This window comes from Argiope bruennichi, chromosome X1, assembly GCF_947563725.1.
Source record: "Argiope bruennichi chromosome X1, qqArgBrue1.1, whole genome shotgun sequence".
Classification (NCBI taxonomy): Eukaryota; Metazoa; Arthropoda; class Arachnida; order Araneae; family Araneidae; genus Argiope; species Argiope bruennichi.
The window spans coordinates 95,771,930-95,798,304 of record NC_079162.1 but is presented as its reverse complement, the minus strand read 5'-3'; the positions used below and the strand labels follow the sequence as shown (position 1 = coordinate 95,798,304).

The 26,375-nt window shown below is 27.1% G+C and overlaps 1 protein-coding gene across 3 annotated transcripts in view; it reads left to right on the top strand.

The window, feature by feature from the left end:
- The window catches only part of LOC129958574 (atrial natriuretic peptide-converting enzyme-like), a 676,434-nt gene that overhangs the window by 533,894 nt on the left and 116,165 nt on the right, over positions 1-26,375 (top strand). For all 3 annotated transcript variants that reach the window (XM_056071145.1, XM_056071144.1, XM_056071143.1), the window contains 2 exons: positions 3,206-3,414; positions 10,237-10,266. In XM_056071145.1, the coding sequence (XP_055927120.1) occupies positions 3,206-3,414; positions 10,237-10,266 (239 nt within the window). The remainder of the gene's footprint in view (positions 1-3,205; positions 3,415-10,236; positions 10,267-26,375) is intronic.

The window sequence follows — 26,375 nt, the reverse complement described above, 5'->3', positions numbered from 1 at the left end:
CGTTGACAGCGCGGCTTCGCAAGTCACATCTCGATCTTGTTCGCAGACGCAGGGTGTCATATTTGTTTCTGCATTAGGAAACTTCAATCATAGCTTTGGCGAAGGGATCACTTCTAAATCAGAAAGAGATTACCTGAGCCGCGATATGGCGTGCAACAGAGTTTTATTAAAAATGTCACCTTGCCTTGCAGGGCGAAAGACAAGGGCCTCAAAAAGAAAAATGAAAATGGGGGGGGGGGGAAAGAAACTTCTTTAACTATTCATTTTTCTTTTGTGTCGTTTACGGTGCACTTATTGCCTACTCAAATTTTAAATTGCTTTTTCATTCAGACAATGAAGCACTCTTGACAGGTGTTTGGCTTTTTGAAAACATCTTGACAGCTACTTTGTTATGGCTGGCTATCTCAAAGATCTCGAAGTTGCTGAATAACCTGACAGACGCTTAAATGCAATTTATATTCTTGTCTTAGTATACGTTCTTAAGTTCTGAGATTGGTCAAAGTGTTTCTCTTATAAAATCAATTTCTTGCGAGTTTTAAGTACCAGAATAAAAACTTAGAAAATATTGAAAAAGATAAATAATAAACTAGGTCAATAATTGGAATATTTTAGTGATATTATATGGAATTAATGTTAAAATATCCGTACTCTGTATTGAACATTTTGCATGCATTTACAGTAAATTTGTTACTTTGGAATTCTTTTTATTTTAATATATGATTTAATTTTTCTTTCTGACAAAATAGTTAATTAATAATCATTACTTTACAAATAAAATCATCCATTGCAAATTTTTGTACTTAGAGAAAAGTAATAGAATTTCGTCAATAACCTGCATTTTTTATTCAGTTAAAATCAAAACTAAGATATTAAAGGGGCAACTTCAACAATTCAACTTCAATATTTCAACTTCAACAAAAAAAATTTGGATGATTTAGCAGTTTTCAAAATTGATGAAACTTGACAGAGTTCTTGTGTGTGTGTGTGTGTGTGTGTGTGTGTGTGTGTGTGTGTGTGTGTGTGTGTGTGTGTGTGTGTGTGTGTGTGTGTGTGTGTGTGTGTGTGTGTGTGTCCCAGAAAGAAGCAAAATCATAAAATCATATACAGTACACTCCCGATTATCCGGGGAATTGGGTGGCGCGGCCGCCGCGGATAACAAAAATCGCGTATAATCCGAAAAAAGCTAAAAACGGGTATAGCAAAAAAGAAAACAGTTATTCCAACTTTGAAAAATCGTTTTATGTACAATGAAACATAAAATAAACAGCAGGAAATGTTTAACTAACGCTTAATATTTTAGTATATCACTCAAAATTAACCTAAAATGCATTTTGTATGAAAACAAAATGCATTTTGTTAATGAAAACAGAAAAAGTGGTTTGTATTTACGAAAGGCGTCAAGAATACACAGAAAAATTAATACATATGTACTGTTTTAATACTGTAATGTATTATGTAATTACAAAAGCGTAACTGTAAAACTGCACCTTTTTGAAAAAATTAGTCAAAAAAAAAAAAAAAAAAAAAACTTTGTGCGGAGCGCGGATAATCAGCACCGCGGATAATCGGGAGTCTACTGTATTTCCGAATGATATGAATTAAATGACATGAATGAATTAAATGATATTCTTAAAAATGAAAAATATTCCACTGTAATTCATTTATTTGAAATGAAATTTGGAGAAAAATTGAGCGTTTGAAATAATTTCCATAAGTTAAAGTTATTATCTGATAATGTATTAGCGTACACAAAATAAAAAGAAAACATTTTCATCATACGTAAGCGAAATCAGATTAAAACACAGCAAAAAAAAGTCTTATCCGAAAAAACGATTAGAATTTTTGAGAGAGTGGATCCATTAGAAATTTACCCAGACGTAGAAATGATGAGATAAAATAAATTTATGAAATTTGTTATATAATACTTAAGGAATATTTAAATTATTTCTTAATTTATACATACTATCTTTTCAAATCAAATATAATCCGATAAAATAAATCTATTTCATAGTTAGACAACTGTAAAGATACAAAATTAATAATTTTATTATATTACTACAAAATATGAAAAAAGTATTCAAAGCTGAACGATAAAATAAAATATTATTTTATACAGTCTCTGAAATGTGTTCCATATATACCAGTATGCTGAAAAATTAAAATAGTTTTTAAAATTCAATATTTACATTTAATCATAAGCTTTTATATTATCATTTGTGGTATCAGTTTAAAGATTTCGACCGTTAATTTGCTCTAACGGCCTTTCCAAATATTTACTTATAAAAACAAAAGCGTCTACTTATACAAAAATGTACTTAATTATAATTTCCTATAGATTCACTACCCTGTACTTTTTCAAGTGAATTCATGATACTTTTAAAAACCGTTATCTTTATTTTTTTGAAAAATGTAAGTGGTAGAATATTAGAAAAAATTTGCCATTTATGTATGAGCCTTTTAATAATTTTGCATAGACGGAATAAACGGAAATTTTTTTTTTCTAGATTAGCGCTAAAGGAAATATAAATAAAATTGTTTTTGTTTTTTCTGAATTAAAATTAATTCTTAGCAATTTATATCACCATAATTACATTAGTTTTAATCCTTTGTTCGCATAATTTCATATAAGTTATATTTATTCACGCTTTCTAATTTTACATGCAAACGATTTAATTTTCTTTCTCTATAATACTAGAGATAAAAAATGAGATAAGTAATAAAAAAATTGAAATTTGTCGCATGTTAAATATTTATCTATATAATTACTTTTTTATTGTGGTTTCTTTTCATACGGTATCTTTATTTGTCTATTTATTGAAATTAAAAAGCAGTATTGTAACAGTGCTTTTTTATTGTTTAGATACTGCATTTTTCTGTATAGCTGGTTATACTATTTTTAATGTAATATTTACTCTGCAGTTCACTTCCTTTATAAACTTATCTATACGATATTCAAATAGCAATTTTTGCTTATTTAACTATGATAATTCTGCAAATATTGAAATAGTATATTTTTATCAAGAATACACAACTAGAGAAAATTTCAAAAATAACATTCCTGAGTAAAAAGTCAATTATAAAATTCTATCTTTACGAACATGAAACAAGTCAAATTAAAGAAAAGTGTGTGAAAACACTTTTCATTAAATTTTGTATTAATAAAATTCTTGTTGATCCTTCTAATTTTACCTTTTTTTCATTTTAGAGGCCTGAGTATGGATGCTTTACAGCAGCGTTCCGTTCCTTTCAGTGCCATAACTAACACGAGCAGTTGTGGCACCCCCAGTGAAAGTGGAGACAGCCACCAGATCAAATTTACTTATAAAGAAGGATGCACACCAACAGCTTGTGCATGCGTCATTCTGGCCATACTTTTTGTCTCCCTGGGAGCGGCTGCTGGAGTATATTTTGGATGTGAGTAAATTCCCTCTCCATCTTTCACTCTTTTACGCAATAACTTACATTTGTCGTTATTCATTCTTAAATTATGTGGTTTCTTCTTTTTCTTAAATTATTCTTTAGTAAAAATTATAAAATTACTGATGGTGGTTGATCTACCCTACTTGATCTAGCATGTCTAGCCAATGTTTTATGATAAAGAGTGTGGTATCTTCTATTATCAAAGTTACTCTAGAGTATCTAGAAAGCCCATGAGTTAAAATTCTCCTTTAATTCTAATACTTAAGAACAAGGCCATCCTGAAAACATTTCAAGTGAAACTAGTCCACATTTGTATTTTGTTTGAAAGAAAACAAGAAAATGTATTTTGTTATGATAAAGAGGGAGTGTGATATCTTCTGTTGTGAAGGTTTCTCTGGAGTATCTAGAAAGAACATGAGTTAAAAGTCTTACATAAATCCAATACTTAGGAACGAGGCTTTTCTGAAGAAATAACAAAGGAAATTAGCCCATATTTGTATTTTATTTGAAGGAAAATAGGAAAATATATTTTGTTATGATAAAGAGAGAGAGTGTGATATCTTCTGTTGTCAATGTTACTCTGGAGTATCTAAAAAGCACATGAGTTAGAAGCCTGACTTAACTCTAATACTTACGAACAGGGCCTTCCTGTAGAAATTCCAAGGGAAACTATCCCACATTAGCATTTTTTAAGGAAAATCGAGAAGAATTCTAGCAATCCAACCCTGCCAGACAAATTTGTTGCTGAAGCAGGCATCGATGTGTTAATTTTTAAATAGTGTTAGTTACAAACACAGCCATATGATAGAACCTTTAAACATTCCTTCTCCGATTCATATTCTTCAACCACACCACGGTAGGGCTTAATCCATTTGGTCGTGTTGAGCTAAATTATAGTTTTTGATTTTAACAAAGGGCTTAGGAGATTTTTTTGTTGTTGATAGTTGATATCTTGATTTTAGTTGATATCTTGGTTGATTAATATTTTCTCAATTCAGTTAATAAACGTTAGATGTTGACGATTAATTTGCTTCCAATTGTTTCATTTATAAATAAAAAATGTAGCTATTCGAATTTGTTAATATTTTTATAAATCAATGTAATTTCATATAAATATGAATTTCCACACGTCAAGGCGAAATGGAAAGAGAATTCATAATAATATTAATTTACATCATAGAATAAAAAAATACTCAAGAATCTTTTCGCGTGAATCACAAACATACATCATAGATTACAAAAAAAATCTCAAAAATCCTTTCTCATGAATCACAAACAGACAAAACTTTGAGTAACTGCATCCGTATCTGTAAAGGCAGTGCAGGCACTAGCACTAAGCAGCAAGGTCATACATTTTAGCAGAACGATTACGATTGAAAATATGTCTTGCAATCCCATCTAAACCAATAATCGTCGCTCTACTTTCGTATAAACTTAGTTAAATCATTTTGAATATAAAATTATTATGAAATCATATTTCTATGATATTTGAAACCTAATCCAAACCATAATGGTTGTTTAATGCAGATCACAAATTATGAAGTATATTTCGAGGACAAACTGGCACCAAAACATACAAATCATTATTAACTAATAGATAATATCCCTACATTAAGAGAAACTAATTAATAACAGCTAATTAAATGCATCAATTGTAATTAATTATTAATTAGCAACTGATTGAAACAAAATTATTGGTTAATGTAAATCGCTATCTAAGAAGAATATTTTGAAGATAAATTGGTAAGTAGCCATAATTGGATATAATTGGATACTCATATTGCATTTCCTTATAATGATTCAAGTTTAAAATGTTAAATAAATAAACAAACATTCATATTGAAATTTCATTTTATCATTTTAATTTTAAAATGTATTCAAAAGTATTTCTTCGGTAGCATTTTTACTAACATAATTCAAATAACATTGTTAATTAAAACATTAGTGTTCTTTTACATTAACATGTTTTCTGAATGATTTGTAATAGCTCATCGATTAGAAATTTTAATAAATTTAAGAAAATAGAATACGCTCTATTTAAGTTTTTAAACGCATTTATTTTTGAATATAAAATGGACCTCATGTGTTAACCTTTGATGACCTTTAACCATAATGACCTTTTTGTTTAACCTCATATTTGATTTGAATCTATTTATGAATGCGCCCTTATGAAAGTTTAAAAAATGTATGTAAGTTTTTAGTTTATTTAGAGCTTAAAAGCCCTCCTCGACTTGCTGCCTACTTTCGTCGCTATTAATATGTTGTTAAGTCAAACTGGCCGTATGTCGGATTTATAATTTTGAACATTAGTCGTACATTGACTTGGTTGTATGTCAGATTTATATTTTTAGATACAATTTCCATTTAATTGTATAAATAAATTGCATATAAAACATAAAAACTCAACTAACGTAGGCGTAATTACTGTTCATAAAGAAGAAAATACTCAGGATGAACTCCATTCTATTTACTGTAAAAGAAAATGCGATCTAAAATTTAAAATTTATTTTTTGCCAACATTTGTGCCGAAAGTCATAATCGGAAAGAAAGTGTATTTAAAATTGTTTATCTAAAATTAAATTAACCAAAATAATAAATCAAATATTAGATAATTAAAAATCGCGAAAAATTCAAGCGAATAATAAATAATCGAAGAAGACAATGAAATGATTCTATCTATTTTTCTATTATCATTAATTTCTGCATACTCATCTTGTTTTTTTTTAACTTTGAAAAGAGAATTTCTCTAATCAGAAGATAATCTTGTTTGTAAAATTTAAACACCAATTACCATGCCATGTAAAGAGACAGATTTTGGAAATAATGTCTGTAATTCCTTTTGCCTTTAATATAATTTCTAATGTCTGTAATGTCTCTTTTCTCCATAATATAACTACTTTTCAGGATACGAAATTGTCTATTTAATTTTTTTCTTAAACAGCAATTAAAAAACTGTAATTCGTCATTTTATTCAAATGAAATGGTTAAAATGACAATTTTATACTACAAAATCCGCTATTTCACATGATAATAATGATTACATTGTAAAAATATTAATATTTTAGTAGCTATTTAATATATATTACAGTGCATGGTTGATTTGATTATGAATGATTTATTCTAAACATTAATTGCCATTTGGAAATTAAATAAATAACTCAGATGCTATCGCATTAATCACTTTTAATGAACTACTGGACCAAAATAGATGACTTCAGTTGCCTTCCATATTTTATGCTAAATTGTTTTGTTCAGAACTTCTGGAGATGAAAATCACAAACACCTGGATCGTAAGAGTTTTGTCCCTGAACAGATAAACATCCTAATTAAACGAAAACTTTAAAAACTGCAAAAAATAAAAGGTACTAAATTAAAAGATTGAGAAAAAACATTTCTAAAGAATAAAAATATTCTCAAACCAGGAAATAATTAAAATCCCAAATTAAAAATGGCAGATGAAAAAAAAAGCTAATCTGCTTTAAATTAATGGTCGAAGTCAACACATCATTTAGGTGGAAATAAACCTGGGAAAAAAATTAAGTAATTATGCATCGAAAAATTAAAACGTTTAAAGAACTATAGCTATACAAACACAAAATAAATCCGGGTGAGATTTTTTTGGCAGCAGAAATACCTCATTATTGTGGTTAATAGCATTATTAAGAGGTGATGCGTGAATTAAAAAACAGAAAATCTTATAAAAAGATTGGAAAAGCCTCTATAAAAGGTATAAATATCTAAAAAACTCAAAAAATATAAGTGTTCTCACTTTCTTTTCTGTTGAAATACAGGATATAAGAAAAAAAAACTTTTAGGAAAATTTTAACGTGTTTATCAAAAGCATAAAATCAATTATTAGTGCCTTATGTAAAAAATTAATTAAATGAGCTTAAAATCTAAAAGGAAAGTTAACAGAAATAAGAATTAATGAACTTTAAATTTCATCTTCACACATTTTGTTGTGACACTTATTGGAATTTTATAAAATATAAGATGTTGAAAATTACTTACATCGATTAAATGTAAAAGACTGAATTAAAAGACCAGCAGTTTTTTCTACGGATTTTACTTTCTCAAAAATTTTCAGACCTTAATTAATTGAAGGGAAGTAAAATTTGAATTAATAAAGTTTGAAAGAGCATCATTTCATATTAATTTTGCAGATGCAACCAAATTTGCACTACTATCCAAAAATTTGGAAAATTATATATAATAAATCAAACATGTATTTCTTAACAGGCTAGAAAAGTTTATAAAAAGTTTATACAATTTTTCTGATTTCAAAAAGTAGCATATTTCGGCTAAAAAATTTAACTGAAATTAAAATAAATTACCTTCCAAGTCAATGTTAATGTAACTTACTTGTGCAACATTAACTTTATGGTATAGATGTTCTTCAGACTTTTTATGATATATGGACGAAAAGTCAGAATTTTTTACTTCTTTTGTAGCTTATGTCATAGTGCCTAAAAGGCATTCATCATAAATGATGATTATAAATCATCAAAAATATTAAATTTACATATTTTGTATTTGTATATAAGAGAGCAACTTTTACTAGGTTTTATTTCCTTCTCACTTTTATAGGAATTAAATTTTTTAAATAATGAATTAATAAAAAATGTAATTAATTAATTTTAATAACTTAATTGACTTTTAATTAATAAATAAAGTATAATTTGTATAAGCAAAGTCATATTCGGGATAGGAAATTAATTACACAGAAATTACATAAAGGTATTGTTCCAGTGCTAAATGAAAATAGAAATGCATAAAAAAAGTACAAGAAGTTTGTATTTGTTTCGAATTAGATTCATTAATTTAAATTGGAAAGGGGATTTATAACTCTTTTCAGTGCTAGTAGAAGCAAATAAAGTTAACAAAATGCTTGTAAAAACAGATGAAAGCAACTTAAACTGCTATATCAGAGAAGCGTTTTCTTGTTTTCTTTTCCTATTTCATATGCTTAGTATTTTCACTTTTTTACTCATAAGTAAATTAACAAAATGTTAATAATGTTAATAAGTTAACAAAATGCTTGTAAAAACAGATGAAAGCAACTTAAACTGCTATATCAGAGAAGCGTTTTCTTGTTTTCTTTTACTATTTCATATGCTTAGTATTTTCACTTTTTTACTCATAAGTAAATTAAACGCATCAATGAACAAAATGTATTATTTTATTAACTTTATTTTGCTCATTGTGACTATTCTTGGTCGCACAAATGACATTTAAGAAGTAGTCTGTTTCATTATGTCATGAAATATTCTGTATACGTATTTTTAGTTCGTACACCTTCAAATGCATTCAAATAAGACTTTAAGGCGAAGTCTACATCATATTTCACTGAAATAATTTCAAAAATATTTTATAGAAGTGTTAAAGGGTACTACAGCCACTTTCATAAAATGCATGTGACTACAGAACACTCCTCAATGGCTGTGGACATCTTCACAATGTCTGGCGTGAAATGAACAACCACATAAATGTTGCCTGCTTAACTAAGTTGAGGCACATAAGGCATACGATACGGCACATAAAGTTCTATAAGCCATATCATTAAATACGTAAAGAAAATAAATTTTCTTTTGTATTATGATTGGGACAATAATTTATAATTTCTCTGTATAGTACAGATTGTTTAATAAACTGAAAAATTATTGGAATTTTATTTAGTTATTTAACTTCGTATATATTTTTCGTACAATTTTTTTTAAATCTAGCATTAAATCAACGATGTATAAGTGTCCAAATATCCAATATCCTTGAAGTTTTATTAAAATAAAACAATCTCAAAAGCGGCTAAAAAGTAAAAAGTTTTATAGTGGATTTAATGGCGCTTTATTAAAAATCTTAAACGGTATTGAAATGCTATTCATAGTTTTCTTTTCCCTATTTGAAATAAAATACATTCATCCTTTTCAGACGGAGAGTTCTTTATAGAACCGCAATCCATTTTTCATTTTTAGAAGCCTCATTTGTACCTAAAAGGAAAATGAATACATTTTTTCATTTTCATTATCATCAAAACTTTTTTAAATAATATTGTAATGATGTGAGCTGAGCTCATTCAGCATCATGCTTTAATATCTTTATTCATTTAATCTCTTTTATCATGAATATTTATTAACTTAAATAATATCTTCTTTAAAATTATTCAGAGTGCCAGAGGAACTTTTGAAAAAAAAAATTTAAAAAGCATGTAATCTACCTTTTACTTTGAAATAAATTTTGGTGAATTTTTTTATCTTGTTGTCTTTTTTTTACTGAAAGATAAAAGTTTTTTTTCGCATCGTTAACATATAAAAAATATTACAAAAAATCTACGGCATTCGGAAGCAATGTTTTCTTATCGTGCTAATTAGAAACGTTTATATTTTTCTCATTAAAATTGTAATTAAAATGTACTGTGAAATGGTAATTTTTACATTTTTAACGAAGTTAAAATGAAATCAGTTAATAATAAATGAAATTATATCCGATTTTGTGTTTAATTTTTTTATGGCATACCATATTTAAATCGGTTGTTTTCACGCTTTCTATCCGAGAAATGGTTTTAAATAAATTTATTTCAAATAGGCAGACATTAATTGCAAGTGCTATAAAACTAAATTAAACAGTGAAAAACTGCTCAATCAATACTAATTCATTTTATAGAGTTAATTATCGTTCCATAAAAAGTATAAATTTGTTCCGTCGATACATTGTGTGGCAACCATTTACATAGTTAAGAATTCTTTTTTTTTTTTTTTACTTCTATGCAATATTATTATTATTTCTTGAAATTTGTAAATTAATTTTGGTATTTTTTTTCAGTGCAATTTCTGGATTTGGGAAAAAGAACTGGTAAGTTAAATTGCTTATTTTCCATTGTTTATTATATGCAATTAAAATGTATCTACTTATTAACCAGCATTTTATTAGTTCACTTAATGCAAAAACTTTAATTGAAGATAAAAAATTTTAAATATATTTAATATATAGAACAGCATAATTTACCAAACTTTTTAATAAATTACATCATTTTTATTGATATGGATAATGAATGTAATTAATTTCAGCATTGATTGCTTCAAGAGAATAACAATTTTTGCAAAAAAATCGATACACGTGTATAAATGTTTCAATTAAGGTAAATTTCTCAAAATGTAATTATTTCTTATAGTAATGAGACATTAAATTTTAAAAAAGTTATGGAAAATCATTTTTATTAATGAATTAAAAAATCAAAGTTTTTTTAATCAAAGAATTGGGTTTCGAGTCAAAATCAGGAATCGCTGATCGAAATATTCTACACCGTTTTCAGTCCCTCATTATTTAACGATTTTTTTTTGTGTGCATTCCCCTCAGCAGATTTTTGATTCAAAGAATATATATATTCTACTTTATATAGCCGATTAAAAATGTCAGTTTTTTTTTTAGAAAAGTTATTTTTATTTTTTTCTACCTTTTATTGTTTAATATATCTTATAATTCATCATTATAATTATTATGGGATTTTGAAATCTTTTTTTTTTTCAAATTGATTATTAAGTGTGGCATTTCTACAGAATCAAGATTTAATTAAAAATGATTAACTGATAATTAAATTCTTAAAATATTTAAATGATATATTGACACAAAAATACATATTCGCACTCCATTACCGAGGACCAGCATATCAGGAAAGAGTGAAAAATCAATTGCATAATTCCATCTTTGCAAACATGAAGCAAGTCAAATTAAAAATATATATAGAGAAAAATTGAAAGAAATTGCATGTGTTAAAGCAGCATAATCAGCTGGACAATTAAACTGCGCAATAAAAATGAACGCAGGTTTCATGATTCAGGATTAAATATATCGCGATTTAACTACTTGATCATTGTAAAACATCAGAATTATGCACTGCTGGTGAAATAGCGAATAAGAGCATCTCGTAGAATATATGAAAAAGTAGGCAGCCAGATTATATGACTGAATCTGTGTATCTAGTATCATTTAGGTCTAAAAGACAGGGAAATTTGTTCATGGATAATGATAACAGTAAGATGATAATGCAGATTTTACCATTAGCAAACTCTGGTAAGACTTATAATAATTACGTAAAGGAAAGATTAAATGCAAAAATAGCTATTTCAATAGTCTATTCATTCAAACTATTCACAGAATCATGATTATTCTATGATAAAAACATGACGATAAAATCATTGGTCCTAATTTTGTAGCAATAGAAATTAATAAAGTAGATATATTCATTTAAGATGGATTGCGCACGAAGTTCCCTCTAGTGTGTTTTTAATCTAGTGTGTTTTTATGATATTTATGGCTCTCTCTTCGTTTGTATCATATTGCATGAAATTGCATTTTATAATGCAAACCTTTGCCAAAATACAATCCGTCAAAAAAGAGCTCCAGACTCTTCTTATTGCCCATTATCTATAAAAGATAAAGAGAAAAAGGCCATCTGATATGAAAGAATATCCTCTTTAAAATTATATAGTTTCGATTCGATTAAGGGGCTATCTATATATTTGTATTTGCATAATTTTAAATTTACCAATTGCCACCTCCTATCTTTTGAATGATTTGGATTAATGGGAAATCTCCAGATATAAGAATTTACACAAATAGGTTTATAACAACCAGAGATATAATGGAAAAGAAATTTAGGGTCTGTTTCAGTATATGCAAACGAAGCAAATATGACCACTGTTTTAATAATTTCCTTCACTCAAGTTTTCATTTAAACTGTTAATACGATAACATTGATATGTCAGGCAGTTTCCTCATTTGAAAATAGACAACAGCGTAAATTTAAAATTATCATAATTTTTAATATTAAAAGATTCATCCTATTGCTCTGACATTCAAGTTTTTCTTCTTTTTACTGTGCATATGCAATACAATTTTGAGAATCTATTTTAACTATGAAAAATATCCTGTAATTTATTTGTTATTATTTAAAAATTATGGATTTATCTTTAATATTCTCATGGAACATTTACCGAAAATTAAGTAAAGACTTTAAAGATAAAGCATATTTTTAAACTTAATAATCCTTTTAAGCGAAAAAATTATTTCTTCTTAGATATTTCTTATACTAGAGTTAAAGAATTAATTCCTTTGCTTCTTTAAGAAAGCCTTGCAATAAATATATCATGATTTATGTGTAGGAAAATGAAATCTTTATCTTTTTAAAAATTTTCTACTGATATTTTAAAAAGGTTTTTTAACATCGCCGAGAAATTTGTTCTTGCACTGGAGTCAAGGAGTTAATTCTTTTGCTGCTTCAAGAAAGCTTTGCAATAAATATATCATGATTTATGCATAAGAAAATTAAATCTTTTTCTTTTTTAAAATTTTCTACTGATTTTACAAAAATGCTTTTTAATACTGCTCAAAAATTTGTTCTACAACCTAGATAAATTTCCAAATAAAAAAAATACCTAATGACCCATACAATAAATTTTATGATATCGACTTTAAATGATCCATTTGAATAATTTTCTTGCACGTAAATCGTTTATAAACAAAATGATTTATTTAAAAATGTATGAGATTAGTTAGGATATTATGTTAAGCTGTACAATCCATTTATCATCAACAAATCATATAAAAAATGAGTAAATTTTTTCTTAAAGATAAACAACTAACAAAATAATATTAAGTCAGTTTTGATAAAAAGTATTAAAAACAACTAAAGCAAGCACAAATAAATTTGTGATGTGAAGTTAATTCATTTAAAGTAGAAAAAAAATTAAATGCTGAATTAGAATCCAAGAACTAATAAATGATGAAGGTGGGTTTAATTAATAGAAAGTCTTAGATCGAATGCTTTACTCAAACAGCGACCAAAAAAAGATACAGATTACATTAAAACAAATTCAATTTCAAGAAAATTCGAAACAATATAGTAAAAAAATATTTTTAAAACATTCTGTTTCACTTCTATCCGACATTCTAAAATTGGAAAAAGGAAATAGAAACTTTGGCAAATCTTCTCAACAAAAGAAATAAAATTAAATATACAATTAATATAAGTAATATCAGAAATAATATAAAGCTGAAGTAAGTTAAAATACTAAAATAGATGTCGAGAAAATCATATAATTTATAATTAATGAAATTAAAATTTGTAATATTTGTATATTTCAATTAAATAAATTTCACTTTAATAATTTGCTTTTTGTTTCTACTCTCAGTTATTGTTTTTTCCTACAAATCCTCAATTTCCTCCTATTTATCATTATGTAATTTGAAAATATACTCAAACCCACGCTTTTGTATACTTATTAAAAGCTTACAGCTTTGTAAAACTAATTACCAACATAATTTTTAATATTTTAAATTGAAATTCTCTGAGATAGAAAAATAGTTTGAAAAAACTGTTTCTCGTCGTTCTACGGCGAGAAACACTTTTTGTTTCTTTTGTTAATAGTAGCACATAGCACTTTTTCCTTCTTTTGTTAATATGTAAATGTATTTTTTCAGGGAATGTTAAAATTTACTCGCCTACACTTTTAGAGGAAGGCTCTTTCACAACATTTAAGTTCAAATGAATTCATGTAGGAAAACAATTTTTTTTTTTTGGAAGATGTATTTTTAATTCGTTATTTTAGGAAATTTAATATTTAGTAGATTGTAATGAACGTTTTTTTCTTAGATGCGAGAACAACGCATATCACTTGAAACTAGTAGGTAGGTAAAATTAAAAAGAAAACAGCTGAGAATGTTGTTTGGTCATTGCTCCGCACCGCTGTGGGAGATAAAATGCATACGACTCAGAAATTAGTCAAAACAACTTTTTTTCAACACATGAAAGAATTTTCTTATCAGTTCGCAGAGTTGCGAAAATATGTATTCAGCAATTTCGGTTTCATTTCTAAGTATTTTGTCTTAATATTTTCTCTTGTCAATTTTAATACTCGTATAGAGAAGAAATATAATTGGAAAAATTTTGCATTGTTGCCGAATTTCAGTGAAATCACCAGGATTCTCTAATTAGTCGGCAAAACTTCAGTTTTTGGCCTTTCTTTCCGGTTTTAAAAATGCCCTGTATTTGTACTCGTTTAAAAAAATTCTTTAATGTTCTGTTTGCTTCTCACAAATAAATAATTCGAATTAAGCTTCGAATATAAACATTTGTATTGCAATTCTTCAATGAAAACCTTGAGTCAATTTGACTTCAATTGTGAGAGCAACCGCTCCCTTTGAAAATGTCTGCATATTTTATGATGAACTTAAATAATAATTAAAAACTTAGCAGTAGTTGTTATTTATTTGTTAAAATATTTTTGACGTAAATATCAAATAACTTGGTATTTATTGATTGTATTGATACATTGGTCATCACTTATACGCTGCAACATTAAGAGAACGTTCTTGAAAGATACTGTCAGACTGACTATCTGTTTTTATTTTGTTGTTTCAAGCAATTTACTAGCAAAAAAAATTTCGACAGACGGCCATTCGGGTGCTGAACATTTTACTTTGATTCAATTTGAATCTATCTACTAACAGGTTTTGAGAATTTATTAGATGAACTGGAGACTACAGTGCTTGCTCTTTAACTGGCTCAAAATATAGAAATACATCAGGATCTAGATCTAGTCAGTACCAGATAAGAAGATCATCAAGAGGTAGATGTCTCTCTCTCTCTAAAGAAAAGAAGTTTTAGTTGGAGACAGTGGCAGACTCATTATGCCTATACTTAAAGAAAACAATAAATATTGTAAAGAAGAACAATAAATCGATTTAATTTCGAGAAATTAGCTTATGAGAGTTCTCTTCCCTACTTTGATTGTACACAGAATATGATCATCCTAGTTAAAAGTCGGTAATTCAGCAGGGTATTTCCTCAGAATTCGTAACTTTAGTAGAGTCAATCTACCACTATTGTGAATGGTAAAGTAACCAGACATCGTAGTTAATCCGGCATTAGCTTGTCTCTCAATTTTATTCTAAGACCTAGAGCTTCCTGGATTAAGTTAAAAAAAATATGGTCAGTCTAATTTAACTTCTCTTAATTCTTTATTACTTTCCTATAATCAATATATGGCTTTAACTATAATAATTTTTAGTGCTTTAAAATGTTCTTGTCATATCGTTGAATTTTCAGTTATGTAATACAAATATAATTAAAATTATTTTTGTATTACATAGCTGAATAGCACCTTTGAATATTAAATCTCCAATAAGCTCTATATACATATCCATAGTACCAATTTAGCTAAACGTTCTTACTAATCTGATATCACATTGACTCCCTCTTAGTGTCCCAGCTCAATTTCAGAAAATTGATACATTTAATTTTATTTCTCTTAAATCTTTATTGATTTCATAATTCACCTATGATATTATCAAGAATAAGTATTCTATATTTAAAACGCTTATTATTCTGCTGCATTATAGACTATGCCGGTATTATAAAAATATTTAAAAAATTAAAAATCCTCGTGCATTAAGCAAAAGTTATAGTTTAAATATTTAGATTTGAGTTACAAACTTCAAACTAATTAGGGTTACAAAAGCGTGATACATTATTCTACTGAATTTTTTGCTTTGATTTGAATTATGTATCCTATCATTTTATTTTCAGCGCTATTAACGAGAAATATTGAATGCATTTAACATAAATTTTTGAATACTTTCTAAGGAACGAATAAATGTGAATTTGTTTTGTTTTTTATTATCTGAGAAATAAAGAAACGATAAATTTGTTCATGTTGATTTATGTGTGGTTTATTTTTTCATAAATTCCCTCAAGCATCGTGGTTTTAGTCTTGTCTTACATCACATTTTCTTCTATACTTGCTGTCATCGGAATTTCAAGTATTTTAACTGGTACATATTTTATGCTTTCATTTTGAGATGCAAGTAATTTCATCTTGTTTTTCAGAGATACTGCAAATTTTCAAGTTAACAGAAAATATTTTCAACTATTCGTTTATCATCTAAGACGAGATCATAACCATAAAGTTTGACTATTAGTACGTCTTTTCTTTCAAAATGGTTAAATACTGCAGCTATAACAATCGCTTAAGAAAAAAAATTATCATTAAAATAGAATGCTCGTAGTAAATCATTGGTTTTGAGATGCTCAAAAAATATTTGTTTTGTCCGGAAAGCTTCGTATTTAGTTCAGTGATTTAATTTTAATCTTTACATCTTTAATCTTTACTTTATATCTTGATCTTTCATATTTATATTTTTCTTCTTTCAGAATTATCAATAACGTTTACTAATCCTAATTATTAGAAATTTCCAAATACATTTGTTGATTTTTATTATTGCAAATTGAAACACAAAATCAACTTCAATATGTTCCATCATCTTAACTTTTAATCATCATTTTTCATCTTTACTTTTTTCTTCCTTCAGAATCATCAGTAACGGTTTACTAATCCTAAATATTAAAAATTTCCAAATACATTTGTTGATTTTTATTATTATAAATGGATCTGAAATCAACTTCAGTATGTTCCATCTTATAGCGACGGCTACTAACTATATTAACAGATAAACGATGAAGAAGGCTTTATTTGTTGTATTAAATTTTAACAAATATTTGTTGAAAAGTTATATATACTTAAACTTTATTTCAAGTATATATTCTGTTAAAGTTTTTTTTAATTAGTTCTACTACTTGCATCAGATATAAAACATTTTAAATGCATCCAGATTCATATTTCTTGTTTCGAAAAAAAAATAACAAAAGAAAAAGTATTAAAATAATATATACTGTTTAGCTACAGGTATTGTAATTAGCTCGTCACAATTTGCAGAGATTTATAATTTTTTAAAGGAATTTTATAAGCTAGCATTAATTATCAGTCTGTGTGAAGCAAGTTATTTCGAAGTTTAAAAAAAAAGAATTTCTGGTGGAATATTTATAACATATTCCACTTCAAAAAGCACCACCCATTCTTTCATAGCGCTATTATTTGCTAAAAAATAAACTTATCTTATTAATATGCATGTCACATACATAAAATTTTCCTGTCTCTGCCATAAAGAGTATTAAATTTTTGAAAAATAAAGTAATTACTACCATAGTATTTTACATATTATTAGTAATGTTTTTTCATAATATAAATCAAAAAGGTTTTTTTATTTGGAGTTAATGAACTTCGGATATATATTTGCAATTAAGATGGCAAGCCATAGTGTTTTTCACATTATATTTGCATAATTTTTAATAGCATTTTAAATTCCCATTCTTGAAACAGTATCTCTATAGTTTTTACTATGACAGCTATGAAAATTGCATGCTTAAGAATCATTCAATAGTATCAAAATTATTCTACATTGTCAGATGCAACTAAAAACATGATATCAGAATACATTGTGGTAACCGCACTATTATATCAAACATTTTTCGTTACCTGCCCTTGTACTGCCCATATACATTTTTACGCAGCATTTTAGATTTCACAAAATTTAATCAAATCAAATTAAAATTATCTTAGATTTATATTTTCTTGAAATTAAGATACTAACGCTGCCTTAATTACTGACTTTACTTACGTTTTATATTTTTATTTTGAAATGTATTAATCATTATTTAACAGCTTTTTTTCACTCTGTTAACAAATCTTTTAAAAATTTGAAAAATGTAAATATGAATTTGTTTTACTTAACAAAGGATTGATTTCAAAAGATGAAATGAAAAATAACTTTTTGTCACTATTATTTTTAATAATTATTTTTATCACTATTTTCATTTATAAATTTTATAATCTTTTACTGTTCCTTTTTATAACTATAGGCATTCATTAAGAAAAAATAATAATAATAAAAATTCATTCAATTATTTTTAGAAATGTTATTTAAATTAATTTTCAAATTGATTTTATTCATCTCATTTAGAGAAATATTTTAATGCAATCCATAAAATAGTTATTATGATTCTTAAATTTTTCAGTATGTCATTAATATTCTTTAAATAATGAACAATACTATTTTACATAGAGAGTTCCGAGTTCGAAACCCAGTTTCACCACTTCGGCCTGGTGCACTTAAATTTAACATTATGTGTGAAATTTATGCTATTTGTTGTATGTAGAAATTTGAAAAGAGGGGGAGAGGCATTTTAGAATGATTTGTTTTTCATCTGTAAAAAATCATGAGGTCCGCCCAAAATAAACTCTGGTGTAACTTCAAAACAGGACGATGCTAAATAAAAAAGGAAAATGGATAACTTAAATAAAGACTATATTTTTTACATTTATTTTTTACTCATTTCATGTCTGAAAAGATGGTATTTTGATACTGATTGCACACGCTTTGCTATAATCTTGTAATGTCATATATTTATGAGTTCTCAAAGATAACACACTATTTTGATATTATAAAAACTATCAGATAAATTATTAATTTAATTAAACTTTGATTCTGTACAAATGGCTCTACTTGGCAATGAATTTGAAAAATATATATATCCTTATTCCATATCATATAAATTAGGAATCATAAAGAGTACTAAATAAAAAATATCTATAATTATTTCACTTATAAAGTGGTGTGACTTGAAAACTGTTTTTTATTATATTTATTAATAATTTTTTTATTTGATAATCAATACAATAAGGTAATTATATCAATAATGTATCTAAGGTAATATTTGATAATGAATACAATAAGGTATCTAAAGTATCTGATAATCAATACAATAAGGTATCTAACCTTTCGCAACTACGTATTTCTTCCTATATGAAATTTAATTTCCGAAATATATTCAAATATACATTCATTGAAAAGAAATTGTCTGTTTCTCTATTCAAAAATTGTTAGAAAATATCTAAATTTGATATTTTTACTTTTGATGATAGTATTTCTTTTCTGAAACCATCTGCCTAATAAGAAAAGAACTATCTTTCAATTATATATAAAATTTGTCTCCTTAAACGATGTTTGAAATGTGCATATAAAAGAAGAAGAAGCATCACTATATATTAAAATATTACCAGAAAATCTACTCGTTTGAGGGCTTTCATTTATGAATAAATTCTTTGTGAATATAAAGTTCTAACAGTGATGGATCTAGCTTTCTTGTGGAGAAATTCCTCTCTCTTTTCCAGAGAGTAATCAAAGAAGGCATACATTAAGCAAAAACTGACTCTATAAAAGAAACTTTTCTTCCAAACACAATTCAACCATGGGTCTATTCTTTTATACCCAAAGGAATATTTTTTTAGAATAGAGCTCCTTTTGTTTGAAGTACATCCAGAATTCTATTTATTCGTGAAGTTATGGAATATTTTCGTTTTTTCTGCACTTTTCAGTCAAATATATTTTTATGATATCATTTTTTATGGCTTGAACTGTATTTCATGCTCGTGCCTTTGTTGAAGTAAATCAATGAAAGATCACACTGTAATCTATTTTTAGAAACTAAAAAGATGGGAAAATTAAGGTTATTTTCACATTCAATAAAAAGAAACATCAAATTTTTGTTAAATATCCTGTTAAATGGACGGAAATAAAACTCCGCAAAGTAACTCGGACTTTATTAAATCAAAGATAAAAAAAATGCAATACATAGTATAAGACTGGATGAATAAATTTTTTAACAAATATGAAAATCAAATTCTAGGGAATTTTTTGCAAAAAAATAGAAGTATTAAGAACTTACTTTAATTTGGAAATTTTATTTATCATTTACTATAGATCTCATTTATTGAGAGGAAAAATTATTTTCCAGAAAGATTAAAGATGTGTTTTTGATAAGTAATTACAAATGGCCAAAAGTTTATTAATAGTCACTTTATTCTTATTAATAGTCACATTATTCATTGAACGTATTGTGCTTGTGAATGAAATATTATTTGCAGATGCCATACCTTCTAATAAAACATTTGTGGAAGTCACGGCATATGACGTTAAATTTAATACTTTGTCTTTAAGACTAACTTAAGGATCCTCGAAAAAAATTATTCTCTTCCGGTTTAGAATGCTTATATTTATGAGAGGAAAGAAATTAGAGCAACAGTTAGTCTAAATATGTTTAATAATAAGTAAGGTATGAAAAAAATAAAATTTTGATTGTTCAAAGCAGAACTTAAAATAACTTCCAATTTGCGAAATAATTATCAAATAGAAAGATAACAAGCAGCGTAATTTGTCAAAATACAGCCTTAAACTTGAGAAACCTAATTATCTCTAGTTTGTTAACATTATTATTGACACTTAATTCAAAATTTTATTTTAAACAATAGACTTTGGTTCCTTGGTAGCTGTAGAAAGTTATTTAAAATTGAATGATGAATTAGGCTTTGAAGTTAGTCAAGATTATAAAATTCATTTTTGATTAGAAATATATCTCAGGTGGAATTTCATAATTGAATGCTTTAGAAAACATTTTGTTTCCATCTTATTAAATCTAATGAATGGGAAGTCACTTTTGAAGTCTTAGGTAATATAAATCAAAGAAATAGCAAGGATCATTTGGAATATTGAAAAATCTTGTTAAATAACATTCAGTTTCATAATTTCAAAGGAAAAAAGGCTAAATCTGTAAAATGTTAAAAAAAATGCTCTTAAAATAATAAAGTCTGCTGAAGGCACTCAAATGTGAACAACCCGACCAAGCACGTGACCACAGTGTAGAAGTTTAATGGCCGGTCCATAAAAAATAGCTATATTTGAAGTCGTATGGTGGATGCAAAATATCCTCATTTATGTGTCTACCTCCATATAGAATACGATCAGTAATCGGACATCGATTTAGAGAACAACATCACCATTATAGAACGCATCAAAAGTGCGAGCACCTATACTCTGTTTCGGGCAGCTACTTATCAATATATATGAGATGAACCTCGTGTAAATCCTATGGATGGAATCATAATGACTACACCAACCCGCCCGTAGGCACACAGGAAAAAATCTGAATGACCGGACACCGAGACAGCATAGACGGAGACAATAGTTGAATCTTAATTGCCACCACCGCCACGGTACAACCCCTCCTGAAGAAGGCACGTACCGTCATCAGTAGGAGGTAGACGCCACACTCCAATTTTGTACCCATCAGGGCAGCAAGAACCAACCACCATGCCGGAAGCTTCTCATCCCTTTTTCTGAGATGCTCCCCTGTGGTACCCTGCAGAAAGAATATAAAATGTTGCAGTACCTGAAAATACAGTTTTATTTTAAAGTGCAGTACCAGGATATAACACTTTGTCCATAGATAAATAACAGGGTTAGCAAGAAATAAGTTACCCACTTCAGAGAGCTCTAAAATGCGTTCTATTGGTCCAAATAAGATAAAATTTGAACTATAGATTATTCAGATGATACGCTTTACATTTATTGATTTAAAAAATTTAGTACAAAAATTCATCAACAGATGGCGCTGTAACACAAATGGCATTTATTTGCATATATTAAAATTGTGAAACATAACTTGTGTTATAGCGCATGTCCATTATCATTTTTCTTTGGATGAAAAGAAGGCGGATTCTACACGAACATTAGTTTCTTCTCTGATCGTCATTCCAACGTTGCAAGAAAAAGCGCTACTGGTGAAATTGTTCTACATAACCAACAAAACTCAGTTGCAGCTCAAAAGGAATTTCGTCGTATGAAGCAGATACGAAGAGGTCCAATGTCTCCAGGTACCCTACGCAAGATGATGCAGAAATTTGAAAAAAACTGGAAAACTTGGTCTTGGATGCCTTGAAGACATCATTTTCATGCAGGATGGTGCACCACCTCATATTGATCGTCGTGTAAAGTGATTGTTAATACGCATTTCACAGAAGCACGAGTTATCAGCTGTCATTTCCCAATAGCATAGCCTCCTCGCTCCCCACAAATCACCCCTTGCGACTTTTGGTTGCGGAGTTATTTGAAGGACAATATCTACCGTCAAAGGCCATCATCTCTACCAGGTCTGAAAGACAACATTAGGCGCCATATTCTTAATATTCTGGCAGACTCACTCAGGTCATCTATAGAAAATATGGTTTTCCGATTAGAGCATATTGTTAAAAATGAAGAAGGACATATTGAACAATTTTAATTTTACTTTATTTAAGAATTATAAACCATATTAAATGGTTTTATGTGTATTACAATACCGCCTAAAGGTAAATTTTTGTATTATTTTTTTATTTAATAATATAAAGCGCATCATCTGAATAATCTGTAGTTCAAATTTTATCTCATTTGGATCAACAGAACGCATTTTAAAGCCATCTGAAGTGGAAAACTTATTTCTTGCCAACCCTGTACATGGAAATAATCAATTCTTATACATATTGCAATTTAATTTCTTAAAACCTCTTATTAAATCAATTGAAACTTTTCTTGTCTAATATTTTTATTATTCTATGTATTTGAGTGCATAATCCTGACTAGCCTTTTTAAAATAATAAATATTAGACGAGCAAATAACACGAACATAGAATGCTTAAAAGACTTTCGTTTGTGTTATCAGTTAATCAGTGGGCAAGTTAAAATTTTGGAAGTGTGGGTAAGCATTCACTACTTTCAACTCAAACTGACTGGTCACAGTTAGTGACATATAGAAGCGATATTCTTATTGTTGCAGTGATTGCTGTTTGCTTAGGAGCCTGTTATTAATGCGAAATGCACATATTTATCTCCAATATAAAAATGTCGGATCTTACTTCTTTGAGATAAAAAAAATTATTTTAATAATGAACACTTGAATATGTTTTAAGTTATAAATTAGTGAGAGTAAGTATTTTTAATTCCACATATTTTTTTAATAAAAAGAATAAATACTTTTAATAGACTGGTTATTTGAGCTTAGCCCTAGTCTGAGTGTCTTCAAAACTGAATGCCTCCTATCAAGAACTTTTGAGATATTTTGGCCATTTATTGAATTATACGCTTAATATTTAAGTAGGGAACATTTAAATTTGCGCAATTCTATTTCTTGACTCAATAAACAAGAGGTTGTAAAAAAATACTAATGTCTGAAACAATTAAACATTTCCAAATTTTCGAAAATATCAAATACAAGAAAATAAAAGATTTTTATAAGTGTTTCAAAACATATTTTAGTTCAAAATAAGCGTCTCTGAACTGATTTCAACGTAATTAATTAGAAGAAAGCTTCTATTTGATCCAAAGTATAAATTTAACCACTTATTCTACCCGAATTTATTCTTGTATAATCATAAATCAGATTCATCTGTTTCATTGAATAAAGCAAGAAATATTTAATTAAATTAATTTCAATTGTATTTTATTAAATTAATTTCTTTCCTTTGCTGAAACATTTAATAATAATATCAAGAATTCGAGCATGTATTGATTTTAATAAATCTTATCATTTATATAAATATTTGCTTTTTATATCATATTGGTATCTTCTCAATCAAATATCTCATTATTTTTCCCTATTTCCTTTTAATTAATATTTTGGTAAACAGGGTTTTATATTTTTATAACAAAAGAAATTTAATTATTTCATAAATTGCTAAAATCTATGTTGTCAACTTAAGTAAAAAAATTTAATTTCATATAAATACTTTATTTTTTTATGTTATGAAAGATAGACATTTAAAATTAAATTTTTGCATAAGCCCTCATTTTTTTATTTCTAAAGATATTACATTTTTTTTTTCGTTTTATATCTAAGAAATATAATTAAATGCAAATTCTAAACGCTTTGCGTTACAAAAAATTCAATTCTAATTCTGCGTGCTGAATCCTTATTTTAAATTAAAATTTAGAAAGTCCCCAAATGAAGTAATTCAAAAACTGTACCATGCAAGTAAATTGATTGAATTTACATAAAATTCATTGCTATACATTTGAAAATTCCTTCTGTAAATAAAACTGACGCATCTTATTTAGAATATTGATGGTTCTTATTATTTGAGAGTATTTACTTCATTTTTCTACAAATTAAAGTTTATGATACTGAAATTTGAATTTTTAATTCAAAAAATCTCAGGATTTTAAAGATCTTTTCCTTTTAATTATTAGAATCTTTTTAATATTCCCATGAGTTTCGAAATTTTTTATGATTTCCCAAGGATTAAAATACCAAAGAATATTTTTCAGAAAAAAAATTATTTGTTTAATTATAAAAATAGTCTATGTATCCGAGATCAAGTAATTAATCATCTTTATTCATAGAAGTTATGAAGACTATATGTGTACGTGGTACTGTACACTATAGTTTTAGAATCATTGATAATAGTAGAATTATTCTAGTTATTTATTAATCAAAATTGTGTGTAATAAATAGCACTTTCAGTATTTTTCTATTAATTGAACAGTAGACAAAAGCTATTATATCCTATTTGCAGATCACCAAATCTTAGCTGTAGCTAGTTTCCTTAGATAATCGCTGGCCGAAAAAACTGAATAAAACCAACATTTCACCTTGGAGGCCCTTGGAAAAAAAGATTTTATATGCATCCAATATGAAAATAGCCTAATTCCGTTCTTCAGATAAAAATAGGTGCCTTGGATTCTTCAATTTTATGTAATCATGCTTAATTTCTTGCCTATTTTCTCTAAAGCTATATTTAATGCAAAATTATGGGACTACAATTCAAATGATGCCGTTTCCTCTATTTTCCAATTGAATTAAATGCATTTTTGGCGCATACATACGTATACATACTTGGCGTATACATGCATAGAGACATCTTTAAGGAATTGACAGTCATTGCGAGTTAACAACCATCTTTTACATTACTTTTCAAAATTACTTTTAATATTGCATATTTCTTTAAATCGGTGAAAGATGATTTTAAAATTTTCAGAAGACAGTTTAAAAACTTCCTGGTCGTGACCAATTTGGAATTATTACTCGGAATAAGACATATGCTATTTGCAAGTGTTATATGATAGAAAAAATAACGCTAAAATCCACGATTTTGATTTTATACTTTCGAAACAGGGAATATCCAAAAACTCGATATTACTCGATATTTCCAAGACGATCTTGATACTGATCGATCTTGAAGATCAATCTCAAACAGAAACTTTTCACAAAATAAATTTTAAAATGGAAGAATAAAAAATAATATTACGTATATTTTTTCAGATTAATATCACAGTAGAAAATATGTTAATTTGAAAAATAATTTGTTACTCTTAAAATATATTCTGATCTTGTTAGAAACTTAAGAAAAAGAAAAGTGAAAGTGTTCTTTTAAATCCCTCTAAGAAAATCTACATTAAATCATTAAGAGTCGTTAAATTTTCTCAAATAAGAATTTTTAAATAAAAAATTAATATTTTAAACCAGAATTTGTATTTTAAATATTTAAAATATTATTTATAAATCTTAATGAGGATACTGAATTTTGAAAATGCACTAAAGGAAGTATCTGCATAAGAAAAACATTCAATTTAATATTGCATCTGCTTATTCCTAGAAACATGTTAAGAACATTCCAAAATTAAAAACATTGCTTGTATTAAAATGAACAAAAAAACTAGATTTTTTTATTTTTCACTGCATTCGAGTATTTAATTGCAATTCACAGTAACCTTTTAATTTCTTTAATTTACAGATAAATCATTTTTGTATTGCTTTTTTACTTAAAACGTACACCATTTTCCAAAATATAGCAATCCTGAACCACAATCCTAAGGAACAAAATGTAAAATTTTAAGAAAATTAAAAAGTAAGTTCAAAACAATTTACATCTTCAGTTTGCATATTTCAAATTTAATAGGAAAAAAAAGATTTCCTGAACAAAAGAGTTTTTTTTTCGTTCTTTCTTTCTTTTTTAAAATGCTACATCAAGAGGTATCTTCTAGTCTCAATGAGTAATTAGATTCTGCTTGTTGATTTCGACACAAGATATTTTTTTTTATAAAATTTGTGAAAATAGCTTCTGTGACATAATTAATATATTTAAAATTTTCAAGATATTCTTAAAGAATTCTTCCATCCGTGTAAACAAATGTAGTTTTTCTTTCCTCCGCTTAGTTCTTTAATTATTCTAAGTGTGTCCCTACAGAATTCAACAATT